The following is a 17,276-nucleotide window of genomic DNA, read 5'->3' as shown; positions in this document are numbered from 1 at the left end:
ATTCCCCAAGGTACGGGAGAGTAATTCTTTGATTTGATAACTTGGTGTTCACTACTGTATGAGTTAACTGACATTATATCAAATCGAATTATGAATAAATGTATGTCAGGTGGAATTTAACTGACACGACTTGTAATTGTTTTAGAACTATTTCATGAGGTATCTGACAGCAATATTTTGAAATGATCATTCTCTGGCAACTTCACTCATTCACCCCTCAATCCTCCCCCCCCCCCCCCCCCCACAAATTGAATAACCCACAGCTGTGTCAAACACGGGTTGTCAAATCAGATCAATGTAAAAAAAACAAAAAACATTACATGAAACATCAAAGACTTGAAGTTTATGTATCCTCCACAAAACTGATCTTATCACTTCACGGCATAGAACGACCAAGTAAAGGCGTTTTTTTTTTTTCCTCCAGAGAAACCAGTTGAAGTGAATCTGAAAGCAAATTCTTCAGCATAAATTCCCCGTATCCTATTTACACAAAACAAGGGATCAAGGCTTTTTTTTGTTTGTTTGTTTTTTTGTTTCCTGCTCTCTGAGTTTTCTTAGGATGTCACAGATACTCACTGTGTTCTGTAACAAAGACCCCCAGGACCTTTATCTGTGTTAGCAGATCTGAGCCTTTTGTCAACAGTACACACACTCTGAAAACAAAGTGAATGACATTAGACATAGCTGATATATTTTCTAAGCAAACATTATTTCTTGGAATATGAAGGAACAGGCAAAACTTAAACATAGTTGGCTATGTCAGTACTGTAAGCTCACAAAAAAAAAAAAACATATTTTTTGTCGACTTGGTCCCAGGTCTCGGTCTTGCGTCAGAAAACTATAAAATTGAGTTGATGCTGTCACATCACTTTTATCACTAGCTCTTTCTTTCTTTGTCCTCGTGTGGAAGAAATGATCACTCTCATTTTTTGCCCCTTATTCTAAGTTGTGTGAAATGATGAATTATTCATGGTGTGAATCTCAGCTGTGTAAATCTTTAGACCACTAAGCTGTCTGTTTACTGGGACTTTGGCTCCAGAAGGTTGTCTTGGCTAAAAAGAACCATGCTCCTATGTACCTCTCTCTCTCCGATAGTGTGTGTGTGTGTGTGTGTGTGATGTGCCTTGCACACGAGTGTGTGTTGATATGATGTTAATGCATTTGGTTGATTTAAGACTCAGGACTTCCTTTTTACCGGGTCGTCCTCATCCATCCATCACTACGCATTTCATTTTTCTATCAGAGAGAGAGAGAGAGAGTGTGAGCGTACTCTGACTGCGGGCCGTTAGATTAGCACGGCCGGGGCCCGCGGGATAGGACTGTCTGGTGTTAATCCACACGTCTCTGTGCCATGAGCCTCTGACCTGTATCTGCTGGCTGCCTGGCTCCACATCGTTGTTTTTACTGCACCTATTAACCAACAGTGAGGTCACCACCGAAAGGCATTCCAACACTCATCCCCCAGGGGTCCGACCTAACAACAGTTCCCTCCACCCCCCTCACCCCCCTGGCCCATTCTCTACCCCTCTCTCCAACCGCTTCATCCTCTCCTCTCCTCTCCTCTCCTCTCTCCCCTCCCTCCTTCACGCAGAGAGCCTGTCTCATTCTCTTCTCTCCCTCTAACACCCCCCCCCCCCCACACACACACACGCACACACCACAGACACACACACACACACACAACACCCCGCCTTTGTGCCCTCCAGAGGAGCCTGCCTGGTTTTAATTTGGAGCTTTGTTTGTCTTTGAATTCTCATCTCATCTCTGTCCAACAGAAAGGAGGCTCTGTTTACTTTACTTTACTTACTTTAGTCTACTCATGGAGACCTACAGCCTCCTCCCCCTGTCTCTCTCTCTCTCCCCCTGTCTCTCTCTCTGTCTCTCTCTCTCTCTCTCTCTCCCCCCCTCTCCCTCTCCCTCTCTCTCTGTGTTTGTTAGCCCCACTCTGTCTGATCTCAGTGTAATCTAACGTGATTGACAGTACCTGTGATTACCACAGCTGTATCAGTTACTCTGATTATTCATAGTGGTAATGCTGACGAGTGTTAATGCGGTGGGGGGAGATGTTTGGGGGGGATGGGGGGTCCTGTGTTTAGGCACAGCAGGGCGGGGCTGGAGGCACAGGCTCCATTGGCCTGTGCTGTACACCCAAAGAAGGCATGATTAGATAGGCCTGTTTCAGTTTTTCCCCGACTTTAAGCGTTTGCACCTGGACTGAGCTCCCCTGCCCCCCCCCCTTTTCTAATAGCCCATCCCTCTTACACACCACTCCTCTCCTTGTCTCTCCTCTCTCCCTTTTATTTTCTCTTTAAACTCCCCCCACCCGGTATCTCTCTCTAATGCATATCTACGTATGTGTCCAGTGAGACCGTCTAAGCCCAGATGTTATGCTGAGGGGCCCACTCAGGTGGGGAAAGATGTGGTTCTGAAGTGTGTCTCCACGGAGGGGACCAACCCCCTGAAGTACACATGGGAGAAGACCAGTGGTAACAAACTCATGCCTGCCTCAGCTGTCATGGGTAAGTAGCCCCTCCCTGCACGCACACACACACACACACACACATATGCGGGCACACACACACACACACGCACACACACACACACCCACACCCTTACTCATAGAAGCTGGTCTGTGCAGTTTTGTATACATGAAACTGCTTATGTACCTGTACATACTCTGATCGCATGAGTTGTTCGGTCGAATGAAGACAAATTCTCTCTTTCATCGGCAGATTCGGTATCGGGAACTGTAAACGTACGCAACGCCACAGAGGCGGCATCGGGAACGTACCGGTGCATGGCCCAAAATCGGGTGGGCACTGAGGAGTGCGTGCTGCAGCTCAACATCACACAGCGTGAGTCACGCCGCTCTTTTCACATCAACACCCCCCCCCCCCCCCCCCCAACCCTAACCCTAATCGTAACCCCAACCCTAACCCCCATGTAAGTCTGGAACTCACCGCCCAAAGTACAACCAATCACTGCTCACTGCTAAATTTTTTTTTTTTCTGCTCTGTTCGTAAACACAGTCCAGATCAGTCAGCACTTGTATTACGTTTGTGTTTCTTGCAAAATTGTCTCCTTCCAAAAAAAAAAAAAAAAAGTGAAAGGATTTGTTTGTGTGTATCAACCTGTGTTAGCGTAGCTGCTCCCGGTCTAAGATCTCTGTAAAACGGTAGAAGGAAACTCTGTATATGTGGTGGGTTTTTTTTTTCTACAGCTCCTAACACAGCAGGCATTGTCGCCGGCGCAATCATCGGCGTGCTCCTCTTCCTCATCCTGATCGCCCTCATCCTCTTCTGCTGTTTCCGCGCTCGTCACAAGAAGAAGTACGAGAAGGAGATCTCCTACGAGATCAGGTACCCGATTCGTGTCCACTCATCAGTCAAGACCGACTGATTTCTAAGATTTCATGGTCAGTTGGTTTGCGGTTGCATTCAGGAAGTGCACTCCAACTGCCGGTAAAGAAAGGAAGCTCGTTATGACACAAACGTGTATTGTCCTCTTTGACAGAGGATCATAAAAGGGGAACCTGTTAGGCCCAATGGCCATCTTTAATTAAGAACCAGCAGCTGTTACTGAGTCAACACTGGGGCCAGAGAGAGAGAGCGAGAGAGTGGGAGCGAGAGAGAGAGAGGGAGCGAGAGCACTTTACCCAAATGCCTGTTGGTACATGTCACAGTGACCACGTCCCATTTAAAATGCCTAGTTTTTTGCCCCTGGTAAGCCAAACACACACACACACACACACACACACACACAGACACAGACACAGACACAGACACAAACACACTGATGCACAAAATAGTCCCAGGAAGAATGGATGTCGCACCATCAGCTCTTCTCTCTCTCTCTCTCTCTCTCTCTTTTTTTTTTCTTTTAATGAAAGGCTAGTGTAATCAGTTCTGCAGATTTGCTTATTCAGTGGATCCCCGCTCTGGACGTGTCCTGCCTAGCCCCTACCCCAGTCCCTGTCCATAGAAACCCCCCCCCAAAAAGCACAGAGGCCAGAGTCAGGGGTTTGGTCGGGGCCCAGTGACAGGCAGAATGTCTGGGAGCTCGGACACCACCTCGCTCCAACTGTGACAAAGAGGATTAGCCAAATGAGCTTGCTCCCGTGAGCGCGCCTCCTCTCTCCCCAGCCCCCGTCATCGCTCCCTCTCCCCTCATTGTACTCTCTTAATGGATTATTGCTGCTGATTACTTGTTAATTTGGAGGGGATGGGTGTAGAAAAGAGTGTGTGTGTGTGTGTGTGTGTGTGTGTGTTGGAGGGGCTGGGGGTAGCATAGTGTGGCTTGGCTGGGAATTCCTACACACACATTGTCGGGCTAAACTCATTCAGCGTGGAAGTACTGTTGGCACAGCGTCTGTGTCTTGTCTCTGCGTGGCAGCATGTAGAGCAAATAAGCAAAGAATTTGGGAAAGACAGACGTTTATTAAATTTTTTTTTCCCTTTTTTTTTGTTGTATAACGGTTTGTTTCTTCTTTCTCTGTGTCTTCTCTCGCTCTCCCACAGAGAGGATGTGCCACCTCCCAAAAGTCGCGTCTCCACCGCGAGGAGCTTCACCAGCGTGGGGAGTCAGCGCTCCTCACTGGGCTCCATGTCCCCCTCGAACCTCCACGAGTACACTAAATCCCAGTACGACAAGATCCCGTCAGAGGAGTACGAGCGACCCCCCAGCCACGCCCCCCCGCCGCCGGTGGGCAAAATTGTAGGTCCCAACCTCAGCCGAATGGGGGCCATCCCAGTCATGGTCCCCGCCCAGAACAGGGACGGGTCCATCGTGTAGGACCGGCCCCGGGCCCCGCCCCCGCCGCCCTCCTACACCGCCTCCCCCCCCTCCCCCACATGCACTGTGGCATCCAGGTTTTGGGTGGGACACAAATGCAGTTCCTGCTCTGAACCAGACATGGTACAAGTGAGGGCAAAATATGATTTTACTTCCAGAACTTTTACAGACAACGAAAAGAAGAAGAAGAGGAAGAAGAAAAACAAAACAAAACAAAAATACTTAATGAAGAATGCATATGAAGCATATGGACTCATGGCCTGTTCTTATTTTGTAAATACGTTAAAAAAGAAAAAATGCATGATGTTTTTTAAACTTGGCTGGCCCTGTCCTGTTGTTAGCATTTGAGGGACCTTGGTTGGTTTGCATATGACGTATACTCCAACTTACCGTGACGAGGCGTCCTGCAACGGGCCAGCAAAGCAAAACGAAACGTATTACTCCCATGTTCTTTAACTGCCTGTGATATGATCTTATCATTTTTCATTTTTCCCAGTTCACCCTTTTTAAAATACCTCATTACACTGAGGAAGGTGTTTTTTTTTTTCACTTTTCGCTTGAAACCGAATCTGTTTGGTCCATTCAAAGATCTAGTTCATAGTTGTTTTTGGGTCTCCAGGTTACAGTAACACTGCTCTTTTGGAAGTTAGATTCGACTGGTTTTTTTTTATGCAGGTGATATCTAAAAAGAAGAATTCAATTCAGTTAACTGTAAAACTGTTAAAAGATTCAAAGTTAAAATGTGAGTTTTCTTAAAGGTATACAGTTTATTAGGTATAGTTATTTGGGGAGCCAATCGATATTTCAGTTGATGACCATTTGGAACATCCCAGGTGGGTGGGGCTTGGTGATTAGCAAGGAGAACACTGATTGGTGGATCATGGTTTCTTCATGCTTGGCCTGTGGTCCCAGTCCCACCTCCTTCCCGCCATACAGTACTCACCCTGGTCTGGAAATGAGGGTGCATGGTAGGAAGAGAGGAAGGGGATGCATATTATGGTTCACTGACCAATCAGAATTAATTAAGTTTGACCACCAGTGTTCCCTCAGCCCAGGGTAGCCCCTTTTCTCACATACGAAGCTCAGACCAATTCTGGTTAGCCCTGGGACCCTGGAAGTCCATAATTAAAACATATAGACATCAGATCCTTTCAACAGGGCCTTCTTGTCCTTGATACCCCCACTGTAAGTCTTTGGATGGATCTCCCATCATGTTAAAGTACAAATTGGAAGTTTAGCCCTCTTCATGATTCTGTCTATATAGGCTGTCCTCAACATATAAACAATGCTGTTATGCAGTGGTAACTTTCTGTAGACCACAAAGGGACTCTCTCAAACGCTTTCCTCTTCATCATCACAACCGTGCCTTTATTGCTCTGGCTATAATTCACTGATTTGATGAGTTGGCAATACCACCATGTATATTTACAGTTGGATTATTAGTACTAAGTTGCTAAGCCAAAATAAGTGTTTCAGACAGATATGTTAGGCCATGTAGCTTGTGTCAGTGTGTTCCTCATCCTGCCTCTTCAGACTCACAGCACTGCACATTGTCTCTCTCTCTCTCTCTGTCTCTCAGAGCTCTGTCACATCAGATTGAACTCATCAGCTAGTTTATCAAACCTTTAATTAGCAGGAGCAGGTGTGTCAGCGCAGAAGGAGAGAGAGAGAGAGAGAGAGATGTGTAATGTACGGTGGGCGGTGGTTCAGGAAGCAGGATTGGGAAGCGCTGACCTGTATGATCCATATTCACTTAGAGAAGGATGATGAGTTCTGAGCAGACTTATCCTGTGATGCTTAAACGAAGATCTGCCAACTGTCGTATACTTGGGGGGGTTCTGTTCGCAACATATGTTTTTCTTTTCAAACCCTCGTTAATACTGTCATTATCTGTGTTGCCGCCTTTTTTTTCTTTTCTTTTTTTTTTTCTTAGCAAACAGGGTTCTTGTTGAATGTGTAAATATACTGTAATTGTAATCTCTAGAGCTAATCGAAGAAGTCATTTCCAGTGAAACATACAATACTGTTGACGTATGAAGCATCTGAAAAAACTGTCTTGAGAGAGGATAAAGAAAAGTTTAAAACATAGGGACACTGTACTGAAACACTTTCAAATTGTATGATTCAGTTATGAAGGAAACGTGACTCGTTTGCAACAGTAACAGTGTTGCTATCTTGTTACAGAAGGACATGCCAGCTTTCCAGGCATACTGAAGTTTAATTTCCCCCAACTGAAATTACCGTGAAATTCTGCTTCCTGTTCTTAAACACAAATTTTGAGAGAGTTGCTTTCCTTTCAGAGGCCTGCAAACTGAATGTGAGTCTACCTGCTCTTGTCTGGATGGGGGTCTGTGAAGTATTTCAGTTAAAACTAGATGTTCAACCGCTGAACAGTCTGTACAAAGCCATTAGAGATAGGGAAATTGTACAGTCCTCTAATTAAAACGATCTCTTTGGATAACTTAAACTGTAGCTTTTAAACTGTGTACTAATATCACATGAAAACTTTTTCCCCTCTTTTGGTTTGCACAACATGTAAAAAAAACTCATTTTCTTTCTTTCTTTCTTTTTTTTTTTTCGTGTGTGCATTTTTGTGATGTATTTTTCAATAAAAAAAATCAATATCAAGTAGCGAATTTCTTTCTCCCCCTCCCCCCTCCCCCTGTTTCTTGTGTGTGCTGTCATAGATTCTTTGAGTAAAACAGAACTGATTCCCATTCCACTCTCGGCAGTCTCTCCTCCCTAAGGGAACCCAGCAGTGTGTTGCAGCTTTTTCAGAGTGATTAATTTTAATCTCCCTCACCGTTTCCACTTCCAGCTTCAGGTGAGGCGATTCTCTAAGCACCTAATGACTACAATTAATCAACGAGGAGCCAGGACACAGCGACGAGGGGGTGTGGGAGGGGGTGCAGGCCGACGGGGCGAGGCGAACGCCGTGCCAAAGGAAGCGGCGGTTAGTGAAGGAGTAATGTCAGCCGACTGCATTAAGGGAGCAATGCCCTTGGGCTCTTTCATTAAATACAATCCAAGTGTTGGCCTGCTAAGTCATAGCAAATCGGCCATTTGTAACCCCTGGCCAGCCCTCGCTGACCAGAAATTAGGAACGGAGTTAAATTAGCGTTAGCCGTTATAGGTACCGGTTGTGCACAAATGGCTTTAGTATTTGCTAACTCACAAAAACTCTAAATGCGTCGTTATACGTGCTGGTTTGTTGAATTTACTTCATCAGTTCAGTCAGTTTACACATTGCTGGCAATTTCAGTCAGCGGTCCCTTTGCCTCAGTCATTCAATGTTAAGTATCTGAGTGCGGAAGTGTTCTTTCTTTCTTTCTTCCTTTTTTTTTTTTTTTTTTTTTTAAGCATTCTGCCTAATTATGGACTTGTCTTAAATCACAGTCAATAATTTCTGTAGATTGCTCATTGAAATCACCAGTCAAGTGCAGAAGTTGTTCATTTAGTTTTGAATGAGCTAACTAATTGACAAGTGTCGGCTGATGAATATAATGGAGAGTGGAGCTGTGCCCTGCAGTAGACACACTTCTCGCAGCCTGTGAGGTGATGAGTGTTTTCGTAGCCGGTAGTGACATACTGTATTATGGTGCATCAAGTGGTTCCTGAAAAGTCCTAGGGGACATGGGACGCATTAAACTCAGCAATTCATTGTCATGTAGATAGAATGTTCCGGATGCTATGCCGTTAGTAAAACCGAATGTGAAATCAATGGTGATCAATGATCAGTTGTGGACTCTTTCCTGGCTTCCCATTTTCAGCCAAAGGCTATTTTGTGTCTAAGTGTTTGACCATTAGACCAATTCATAGACCAGTGTCTTTACCAGCAGCGAAGCAGATGCCTGTAGCGGTAATTGACTGGTCATAATGGTTTGCACTCCACTGTCCTGACTGATGGTCAATAGAAATCAGTCAGAAGCTTCAAATGATGCAATACAATGGCTCCCTTGTTGCACCATGTTTATATGGCCATCTCAGATTCATTATGTTTTCACCAAGGGAAAATCTCACACAATAATGGCATTAAAAAGTGTGTGGTTATTTTCTGAGACCACACACACACACACACACACACACACTCATCAAAAACATATTAGTTTGTATTATTGCTCGTGTTGATGTGATGTGTAGATTTTCCGCTGGCTGTAAGCCATTTTCGCTCTCTCCGAATTGATGGCCTATGATTTTACTCTCTTGTATTGCGGTCTCTGCGTCCTGTTCTCCATTTAGATTCACACAAAGAATTAATCTGGCACAAAGAAAATACCTATTTCTGACAATTTACTCCTGTGTCCTTGTAGAGAGGCAGGGGGAAAAAAATTAAATAAGTGGATGAACTGTCATTTTTCAGCACCTGGGGATTTGTACAGCCCCCCTCCCCCCCCCCCCCCCCCCCCTCCCCCTTTTGCAGCTCAAGGTATTAATTGTTTGCACATCATGAGGGGGCTGTGAGGGGAGGGCAGGCTGACTGTTCATTGGTTGTCAGCGGCGGTTTCCACGGCAACCTTATCAGGTTGTACACAGTCTGAGTAGGCTTTGGTGGCGAGGCTGATTTATCTTGTGAGCGTAATACGCTTCCTGCTAACAAAAGAAGCCTATGAAAGCATTGCTTTAATGAAACTTCCATTCCTCCTCCCTGCCGCTGCTGCTGTCGCTGTCAAAAAAGCACAGCTGTTTTTAGAAACGTGCGGAGAAGGAAGCACCCGGTTTCTCTTTCCCCTCCTCCTTTCTTCCTCCCTCCCTCCCTCCTTCTGTCCCCATCTATATATTTTTTGCTGAAGCGTTAGTACACATTGTGAGGTTGTTGTTTTTTTTTTGTTTTGTTTTTCCTATCTTTCTGCTCCTCAATGTTTTCTCGGTACACTGGGGATAGGAGGGGGGGTGTGGTCAGGTCTTCTTACCTCCGTCGCTGAGCCAGCGTCAGTTACCTTATTATCTGGGTCACTTCTCTGTAGGGCCTGTTTTTAGTCAATGTTGAGATCTCTTCAAGCTGAGCCTAATATCACGGGGTCAGACACTAGTCACCTTTGACCTCATTGCTGTGTCAAAGCACTTTTACTCAGGTGTATAAAGTCAAATAACCAGGTAAGAGGAAAGTGTTTGGGTCTGTACAGATTTTGTTTAAATGTTTTAGGAGGCCCTTTCCAAGGGTGATGCTTTTTTGGTCATCTTAAAACATGGCTGGAGGGGGGAGGCAACTGCAGTCTAAGCGACTGTGGTTATGTCTAATATGTGGAGGGTCAGGAAGGTCCAGGCAGACAAATGTTAATGTTGTGGTGTTGCTGACAGTGTGTGTGTGTGGGGGGGGGGTCATTTTAATATCCTCTGTGTTTGAATCACAGCATGCTATACATAGCCTTTTTTGTGTGTCTCTGATCTGTCGCTCTTGTCAGCCAGCACTGGGCGTAATCCCCACACTCTGATATGAGATTGGGAGGAGAGAAATGGGGCTGAAGCCAGAGTGTGGTGAATCAGTAGACAACGACAGGCTGGTTCCTCTTTTTTTTTTTATGCACTGTTTTGTGCCATTTGTCTGAAACTCCTTTGGATCCCATTATAAGTATTCAGCAGACATAGCGTGGCATGGGGAGGCCACGCTGGCTGGCAAATGGGAATTCAATGTGGCTTTGGATGTTCATGTGATGGGTTTCTTTTTTCCCCTTTCCTCTCACGGCAGTATTGGGGTCATCTCTATTACCACTATCTGGATGTCTGCAATATATCTAGGCAGATTGTCTGTGCGTGTGTGTGTGTGTGTGTGTGTGTGTGTGTATAAATTGTGCACATTGTGCCGTATCATCAACCAGAATTCCCCCAGGAGGTCAGGGGTCAGACCACTGATTTAGCAGTGCGTGGAGCTCACTCACTCTCTTTTTCCCTTCCAACCATTTCCACAAAAGGCTCTCTCTCTCTCTCTCTCTCTCTCTCTCTCTCTCTCTCTCTCTCTCTCACTCTTTCCAGTCAGCCAATTAGAGAGGAGCACACTCCACCTCACACTTCCTCCTCGCCAGTAACTTAGATTGAATCCTCCCTGGAGGGCTAAGCCATCACGTCTTCTCTAAATGGTGCTACGGGCTCGGACTTCTTATGTGACAGTATCGGAGATAATTCCGTTCTCCGCGGTGGTCAGGCACTGCTAGATTGTTTTGATGCCGGAATAACGGCCCAGAGGGACAGACAGGGTCAGACCAGAGACCGGCTCGGGCGGTAGGCTTCGTTATTGGTGGCGAGAGCTTCGACCGTGTGGTCGGCTTGACAGCTGGAGGAGAGAGGTCGGGGGAGAGTGTAGGAAGTCCAGCGTAGACAGAGGATAATGACCAAAGTGTGTTTGGCTCTAATTGGTGGATGTGAGGGGGATGGCAGGAGTTGGTATGGATCATGCCTATTACAGACGAAGGTGAAATTCGTGTATCCGTCATGGGGGTAGATTATGAGATCTGGGACATGAGGCTTCGCTGGCATAATCACTACAGTACTTATGATATGAAGGAAACACTTTCATCATAACTTTGAGGAAATGATATATGCAACTCGGCTGGTTTCGAACATCACATGGTGGCACTAGTTGGCTTTTGAGGAAACACCACTAAAAACTTACCCACTTTCACATACGTTTGTATTGTCTGATTTTTTTTTTTTTTTTAATAAAATACTGAACCATCCTAAAGAGGATCTTCCTGCTTTTTAGCATTAAACAGCGTCAGCTCATCCCAGGATTGAAGTTCCTCTGTTTGTGGAAGCGAAACGGAGGAGTATATTTAGATGTGCTGTAGCTGAACTCCTCCCTAGTGAAGATGATGTTTGTGGAGCCAAGCTGACTTTTCCTTTGTGTAATCCGTGTTCCGTGTGCCGAAATAGCTACGCCGTGAACTGTTTTATTGCGCTCAGAAGAAGCAAGGACATAATGATAACGCTCTATACAAGAACTTGAGAAATGAATGATTCTGACTCGCTCTGGTAGTCCATTGATTAAAAAAAACCAAAACTGTTTGTCACAAAGTGTAAAGCTGTTGGTACAAGCTGACCTTGAGTTTGCCGTCATAGACGAAGATTCACTTACGTTTATATTTTTTCTGATATTTGCTTACACCTGTTTCACAGTTTCAGAAAAATGCCACCATACCCCAAAACAATTTACTTATCATTGCCCATTACAATATGATTAAAGAAAAAAAAATGACTTGTTTGAATGTATGTGAGAAATAATTGTATGTATGTAAGTACTTATTTAAACCAACACCAGCATTAAGACATATAACACAGATGTGCATGTGGCTGTATAATTACTTGATTTCTATGTCAGTAACTGTTTGACCTTGGCAATAGGAGATGATTGACATACTGCTGGCGTGAGTGAAATGTTTAATGTGACGATTCTCTTTGAAAGGTAAGCACCATTATGAACAGGTCCATGTGTGAGGTGGCCCACGTCAGTGGTTTGACCTTAAAACTGGTATTTTGGTAATTATGTGCTATTGCGTCGATATCAGACAATGCACCCGTGATGGTCTCCACCTGAACAACAACATTCACACGAGTAACGCACGCGTACATGAAATATATTGAATAAAAATAAATGTCGCGAATTAATGAAAGCATTGGGCATGGGATGTCCCTTTTTAAACTCCTTAACCTCACTTTCTTTGTTATGTAATACAGTTTCTTTTCTCTCTCTGTGTGAAGGGAAAAAGGCTGAAATCAGGAGGGGATTTCTTGAGAGCAGGAATGTGCCTTGTTGGGCTGCGGTAATGATTGTTGTCAGACTAGAGATTTGAGTATTTCTGTCTAATCCTTTGCTGTATTTTATTTATGCAGAGGAAGAAGATGCCGCTGGATCTGAACATGGAGGAATGTTTGGGGACTAGAAGATGTCACAATGCCAGAAAAGAGATTTGGAATTCCTGGTGTGAAGAAATTGGTTTATGGTATGGCTTATGGAATTGTCCGTGTTTTCTTTGAGGTTTATGGCTTCTTACAATCCCTGCAATTTGTAGCATAAAGACAACATCACCAAGACTGTCTGTCATACACAATGGACAACAGATGAAAAAAAAAAAAAAAAAAATTAAATGTATTATTGAAAATGAATTCATTCCGGCAAAAACAAGACCGCGGAAAAGATGGCTAATTTGACACAAAATATTTCAAACCGTCATACAATTATAGATTTCTTTGAATAAATTAATGAGCATACATTTTAAAATTGTTTTAAATAGAAGTGTTACTTAGAAATGTTACTTATTGATCTTTATAACATTAATGAATTTGTAAATAAGTATATGTATGTATGCACACTTGTGCTTTACGACATGGATCTCACCTTACTCATCTCTCTCTCTCTCTCTCTCTTTCTCTCTCTCCCTCTCTTCTCAGCCATAAGGCAAATGGAAAATATTTTTTTTTCTTTCTGGTTTACTCTGTCCTTTTTTACAACACATTTTCTCAGTTAAAGCCTAGAAACTGGCGAACAGTGATATTTTTGTGACTTTGTGACTTGCTCAACTGGCTTGGTTATTTTATCGGATAACCAGGGCGGAGGAAGCAGACACCGAATAACCTACGGCAACCCTGCAGGGTTTTTTATTTTTCTCTTTACTGTGCCCTCTGCGGCTTTGTTATGTTATCGCTCTTCCAGCCAAATGTCCCACCTTGTGTAGGGTCTTTTTTTTTTAAGACTTTGCTGCCATCCAGTGTCTGTTGAGCTGGATGTCTTGAAACCATTTTTTAAACCTGGGAACTTCTGTTGAGATACAAATTCTCAAAATCACATTCACATTGAATTGTTGAGGCGCCATTCAACAATGCGTAAATTCTCCAGCAATTCTCTTGTTCTGTTTTTTTTTTCTTTTTCTTTTCCTTAAATTCTGGTTAAACTAATATATCTCAGCAATCGTTCATCGTTCGAGTTACCTGCTGGAGCCAGCGCGGCCGCCTCCGCCTAATCTCTTTACTGCCACCTAGTGGCCAGTACAGGTACTGTTGATGCCCTTTTTTGATTGCGGTTTAAATGATTACTTGTAATACAATGACGACAGTTGACAGTTGACCTGATGACCGTTTCATACAGAACACGTAATAAAAATAAACTAAAATAACTACCCCTGAATTTTGTGGATAAGTACATTCCCTAACCCTTGTTTTGCACATTTATACTGTTATCTATTGTTACCAAATGAACAAAACGTAATTGTCCTCTAAAGCAATTAGAACTGGCGACTGCAGTAATTCTTCAATTTATTTTTATCCAAAGGATATCTACAGTTAATTATGATATTTTAAAGACATGTAAATATCTTGATTGGAATCTGGCTAGTTTATGCGACATTAATATTTTCAAATACGCCTCTACATCAGTGTGATGGCCATGTTTTAATCAGTTATTTTAAAATTGATATCTGTTCATTTTTTATCATCATAAATTTGTGGGAAGGAATAGTTTGGCTGATAATGTTCGTGAAAACACTGCCATCGATCCCTCTTCTGCATCTTCATTGGTTTATGCGTGTTTTGGATCTCCTGTACCCCTATCTTAACGACTAGCTATACACAGCAGCGGAATAAAACAGCCTTTGGTTTTCAAAGCATTCAAACAATGTCCTCAAGTTTTCTCCTGATAAAAGTTAAGCCATCATCTGTCATATTATTGTTGTCCTCATGAAAGAGAAGCTTTTCCTCAGCACAACCGGCGATGTCAACTCATTTCCCTCACCTCCACTGCTCTGTCGTAGTCTAACGGACAAACCAAGCTAGATTTAGACCGAAATATTCAAACTGAATGGCTAATCAGTTCAGACAAAATGTTCAGACTTCAGGGCTCTTCTTGAAAGAGAAGATCCCTTCTTGATCTGTCTAGGAGTTGAGCACACAGTGGAAGATTCAACTTTTTCCTCCTGCTCTTTGACAGACTTGCCTCAAGACTCTGTGACCAAACAGTTTCTTTCCTCAGCAGTTTTTTGCTTTTCCCTTACCGCTCAGTTTAGAAGAGAAGAAGGCCTGACCCCCCCCCCCCCCCCCCCCCCCCCCCCCCCCGAACTGTCTGGGTGATACCAAACACTGACCTTTTCTCCACTGCAGGGGATAAACAATACTACATTTTTTATAAGCCCCCCCCCCCCCCTTCTTTTTTTTTTTTTTATTTGTGCCCCACTTCAACTTTGGGTTCATGTAGTAAACTTTACTGGTAAAACCAGACTCAGAATTCAGCCTGCGAGTCCAGACCAAAAAAAGAGCATTTTTCTTAAAGGGGTACAAAAAAAAAGTTACGAACTGACAACTACAGAAAAGTTTGGGGGTTTTTTTTGGTTCCCTTACCTGTTAGTCTAAAACTACACGAGATGTTGAAAATACAAAAAGAACCATAGACAATTCAGTTACAAGGTCGTGTTAAGACAGTAGTCTAATTAAAATACATCTGAAGACTAAAACGTTTCAGATCTGTAGCTGAAATAAAGGACTCCAAAAATTACATTACTGGTCGTTTAAATTCTCTCTGAGTGTCAATAATACACTTTCCATCCATTCTGAGGTGTGTGAGGAGAACGGAAGAAAGATGAGGTCATAATCGTGCAAAACGTTTGTTATATAGTAGAATGGCATAACATCCCGATATTTTGGAGTGTAAAACATCATTTAAAAAAAACAAGAACAAAAAAACGTGAGACAGAGTTAGTTCACATTTTTTAATAACATGGCACAATTTACATAACACAAGTTTAGATGAGGGGCATGCTGAAGGTTCAGTCGCTTCGCCTGTTTGCTTTTTTTTTCTTTTGTACATGATCTAGAAAGGACTTCATTTTTTTGTTTTTTTTTAACGTACATGATAAACAGCAAAAAAGTTTTTTTTTTTTTTTTGTTAACAATCTCTTTGCAATACTTATTTGACTAACCACTACTGCTCCAGTGGACATTTTAATGTTTGAATAAAATAAAATAAAATTAAAAAACAAAAAACAAACAAACAAAAAAAAAAAAACCACTGCACAACATCTGAATCTCACAGAGTTTGAAGCGTACAACTAACCCTTCAGTGGACTACTAAAATAGATCTCTTCCCGTTCAAAACAAACTGTCCATCGCTGTTTTCCACTCACTTTTTTTGTCTTTTTAGATTTTTGCAGATACAACAACTTCAGGATAGCACTTTGATACACTGTCAGACCAACAGGGAACTAAGTTTTCATTTCCATACACAAACTTTACACTCCTTTTAATGAGGACATGAGCAGATCGTTGTTATGTTTGTGCTGTGTTCTCTCCAAAACAAGTTTGTTTTGTTTTGTTTTGTTTTTTCTTGTTGTTCCTCGATTCAAAAATGAAACAGTGATGTATCTCTCCTAACTCTTTTAACCAGCGACAAAAGTTCTTCAAAACATCCCTACATCAAACAGGAGCTGTAAGGAGTGTCACCAGACATTTACACACCTCCTCCTCACTCTCCTCCTCACTGAGAGTGAATTCTGAGGATTGGTGGAAGAGACTTGACTATTGTTAAAGAGGGAGAAAAGAGAGACTTGTATTTTCTGGTATCTGGTTGGTGAGGGGACTGGCTTTGGCAGCACAAGTTGTGGAAAGAGGACAGCTCAGAGAGTGAAGTGTGTGGATGATGGAGAAGGCTGTTTGGAAAAAATGCTGGCTTTGTCTGAGAAAAGCCCGTATGATTTGCATAGTTGAAAGGGTGAGAAGTGGTCTTCTGGAACAATGCGAACCGTTGAAAAAAACCAAAAAGAAAAATTACTAGCTTTTTGAGCGCCGAGCTAAAAAACCAACAAACAAACAAACTGCAAAAACAGCAAAAACAAAAACAATAACAAAAAAAAAAAAAACAGAAAAACCAAAACAAACGACATCAACAGCAAAAAAAAAAAAAAATCCATCCCAAAAGGCGCATCCTCCGTTTCTTTCTCAGATCTCTGTCCTCTGTGTACAGTTGCTTAAAAGTAAAGCTTTCAGAACACCCATTTGCATATTTGTACCTTGATTTTTGTCCTTACGGAGTGAACACATTGACTATACATATATCTACACATTTTGCCTTCTTGCAATTGTATTGAGGTACCTGTACATTCCAAAAGAAAATCATCTTTGAGTGAGTGGCTCTCTTGAGATCTACATTTTCCAATTGCTCAGGAGCAGTTCACTGTACAAATGACAGAATACACAGAAAGGCAGGAGCAAACTGGATTAAAAGGTTAACGTAAAATCCCAGTTTTGTTCGGTAATATCGTCCCGTTTGTTTTGTTTTGTTTTGTTTTTTTAATTTCGTTTTCGCTTTTGTACAAAAATCCTTTAGTAAGTCTCACATTCTATACACAGCTATAGTACACTCTTCTTTTGCCCCGGTGCTAAGTGCTTTGGTTCAGGTCCTTTTTCAGTCCTTTCAGGCACTGATCCTGGGCATGATTTTGTGTGTGTCTGTGTGTGTGTTTTGTGTGTGTTTTGTGTGTGTGTGTGTGTGTGCGTATGTGTGTCCCTCC

The 17,276-nt window shown here is 42.9% G+C and overlaps 1 protein-coding gene across 1 annotated transcript in view; it reads left to right on the top strand.

Moving 5' to 3' along the window:
- The window catches only part of cxadr (CXADR Ig-like cell adhesion molecule), a 40,439-nt gene extending 33,088 nt beyond the window's left edge, over positions 1-7,351 (top strand). The window contains exons 4-7 of the mRNA XM_030792431.1: positions 2,364-2,519; positions 2,733-2,855; positions 3,221-3,359; positions 4,518-7,351. Coding sequence (XP_030648291.1) covers positions 2,364-2,519; positions 2,733-2,855; positions 3,221-3,359; positions 4,518-4,791 — 692 coding nt within the window. The 3' untranslated portion in view covers positions 4,792-7,351. The remainder of the gene's footprint in view (positions 1-2,363; positions 2,520-2,732; positions 2,856-3,220; positions 3,360-4,517) is intronic.
- Positions 7,352-17,276: the final 9,925 nt, after the last annotated feature.

Source organism: Chanos chanos, chromosome 15, assembly GCF_902362185.1.
Source record: "Chanos chanos chromosome 15, fChaCha1.1, whole genome shotgun sequence".
NCBI classification, from domain to species: domain Eukaryota; kingdom Metazoa; phylum Chordata; class Actinopteri; order Gonorynchiformes; family Chanidae; genus Chanos; species Chanos chanos.
This window is presented reverse-complemented; position numbering and strand designations above follow the sequence as displayed.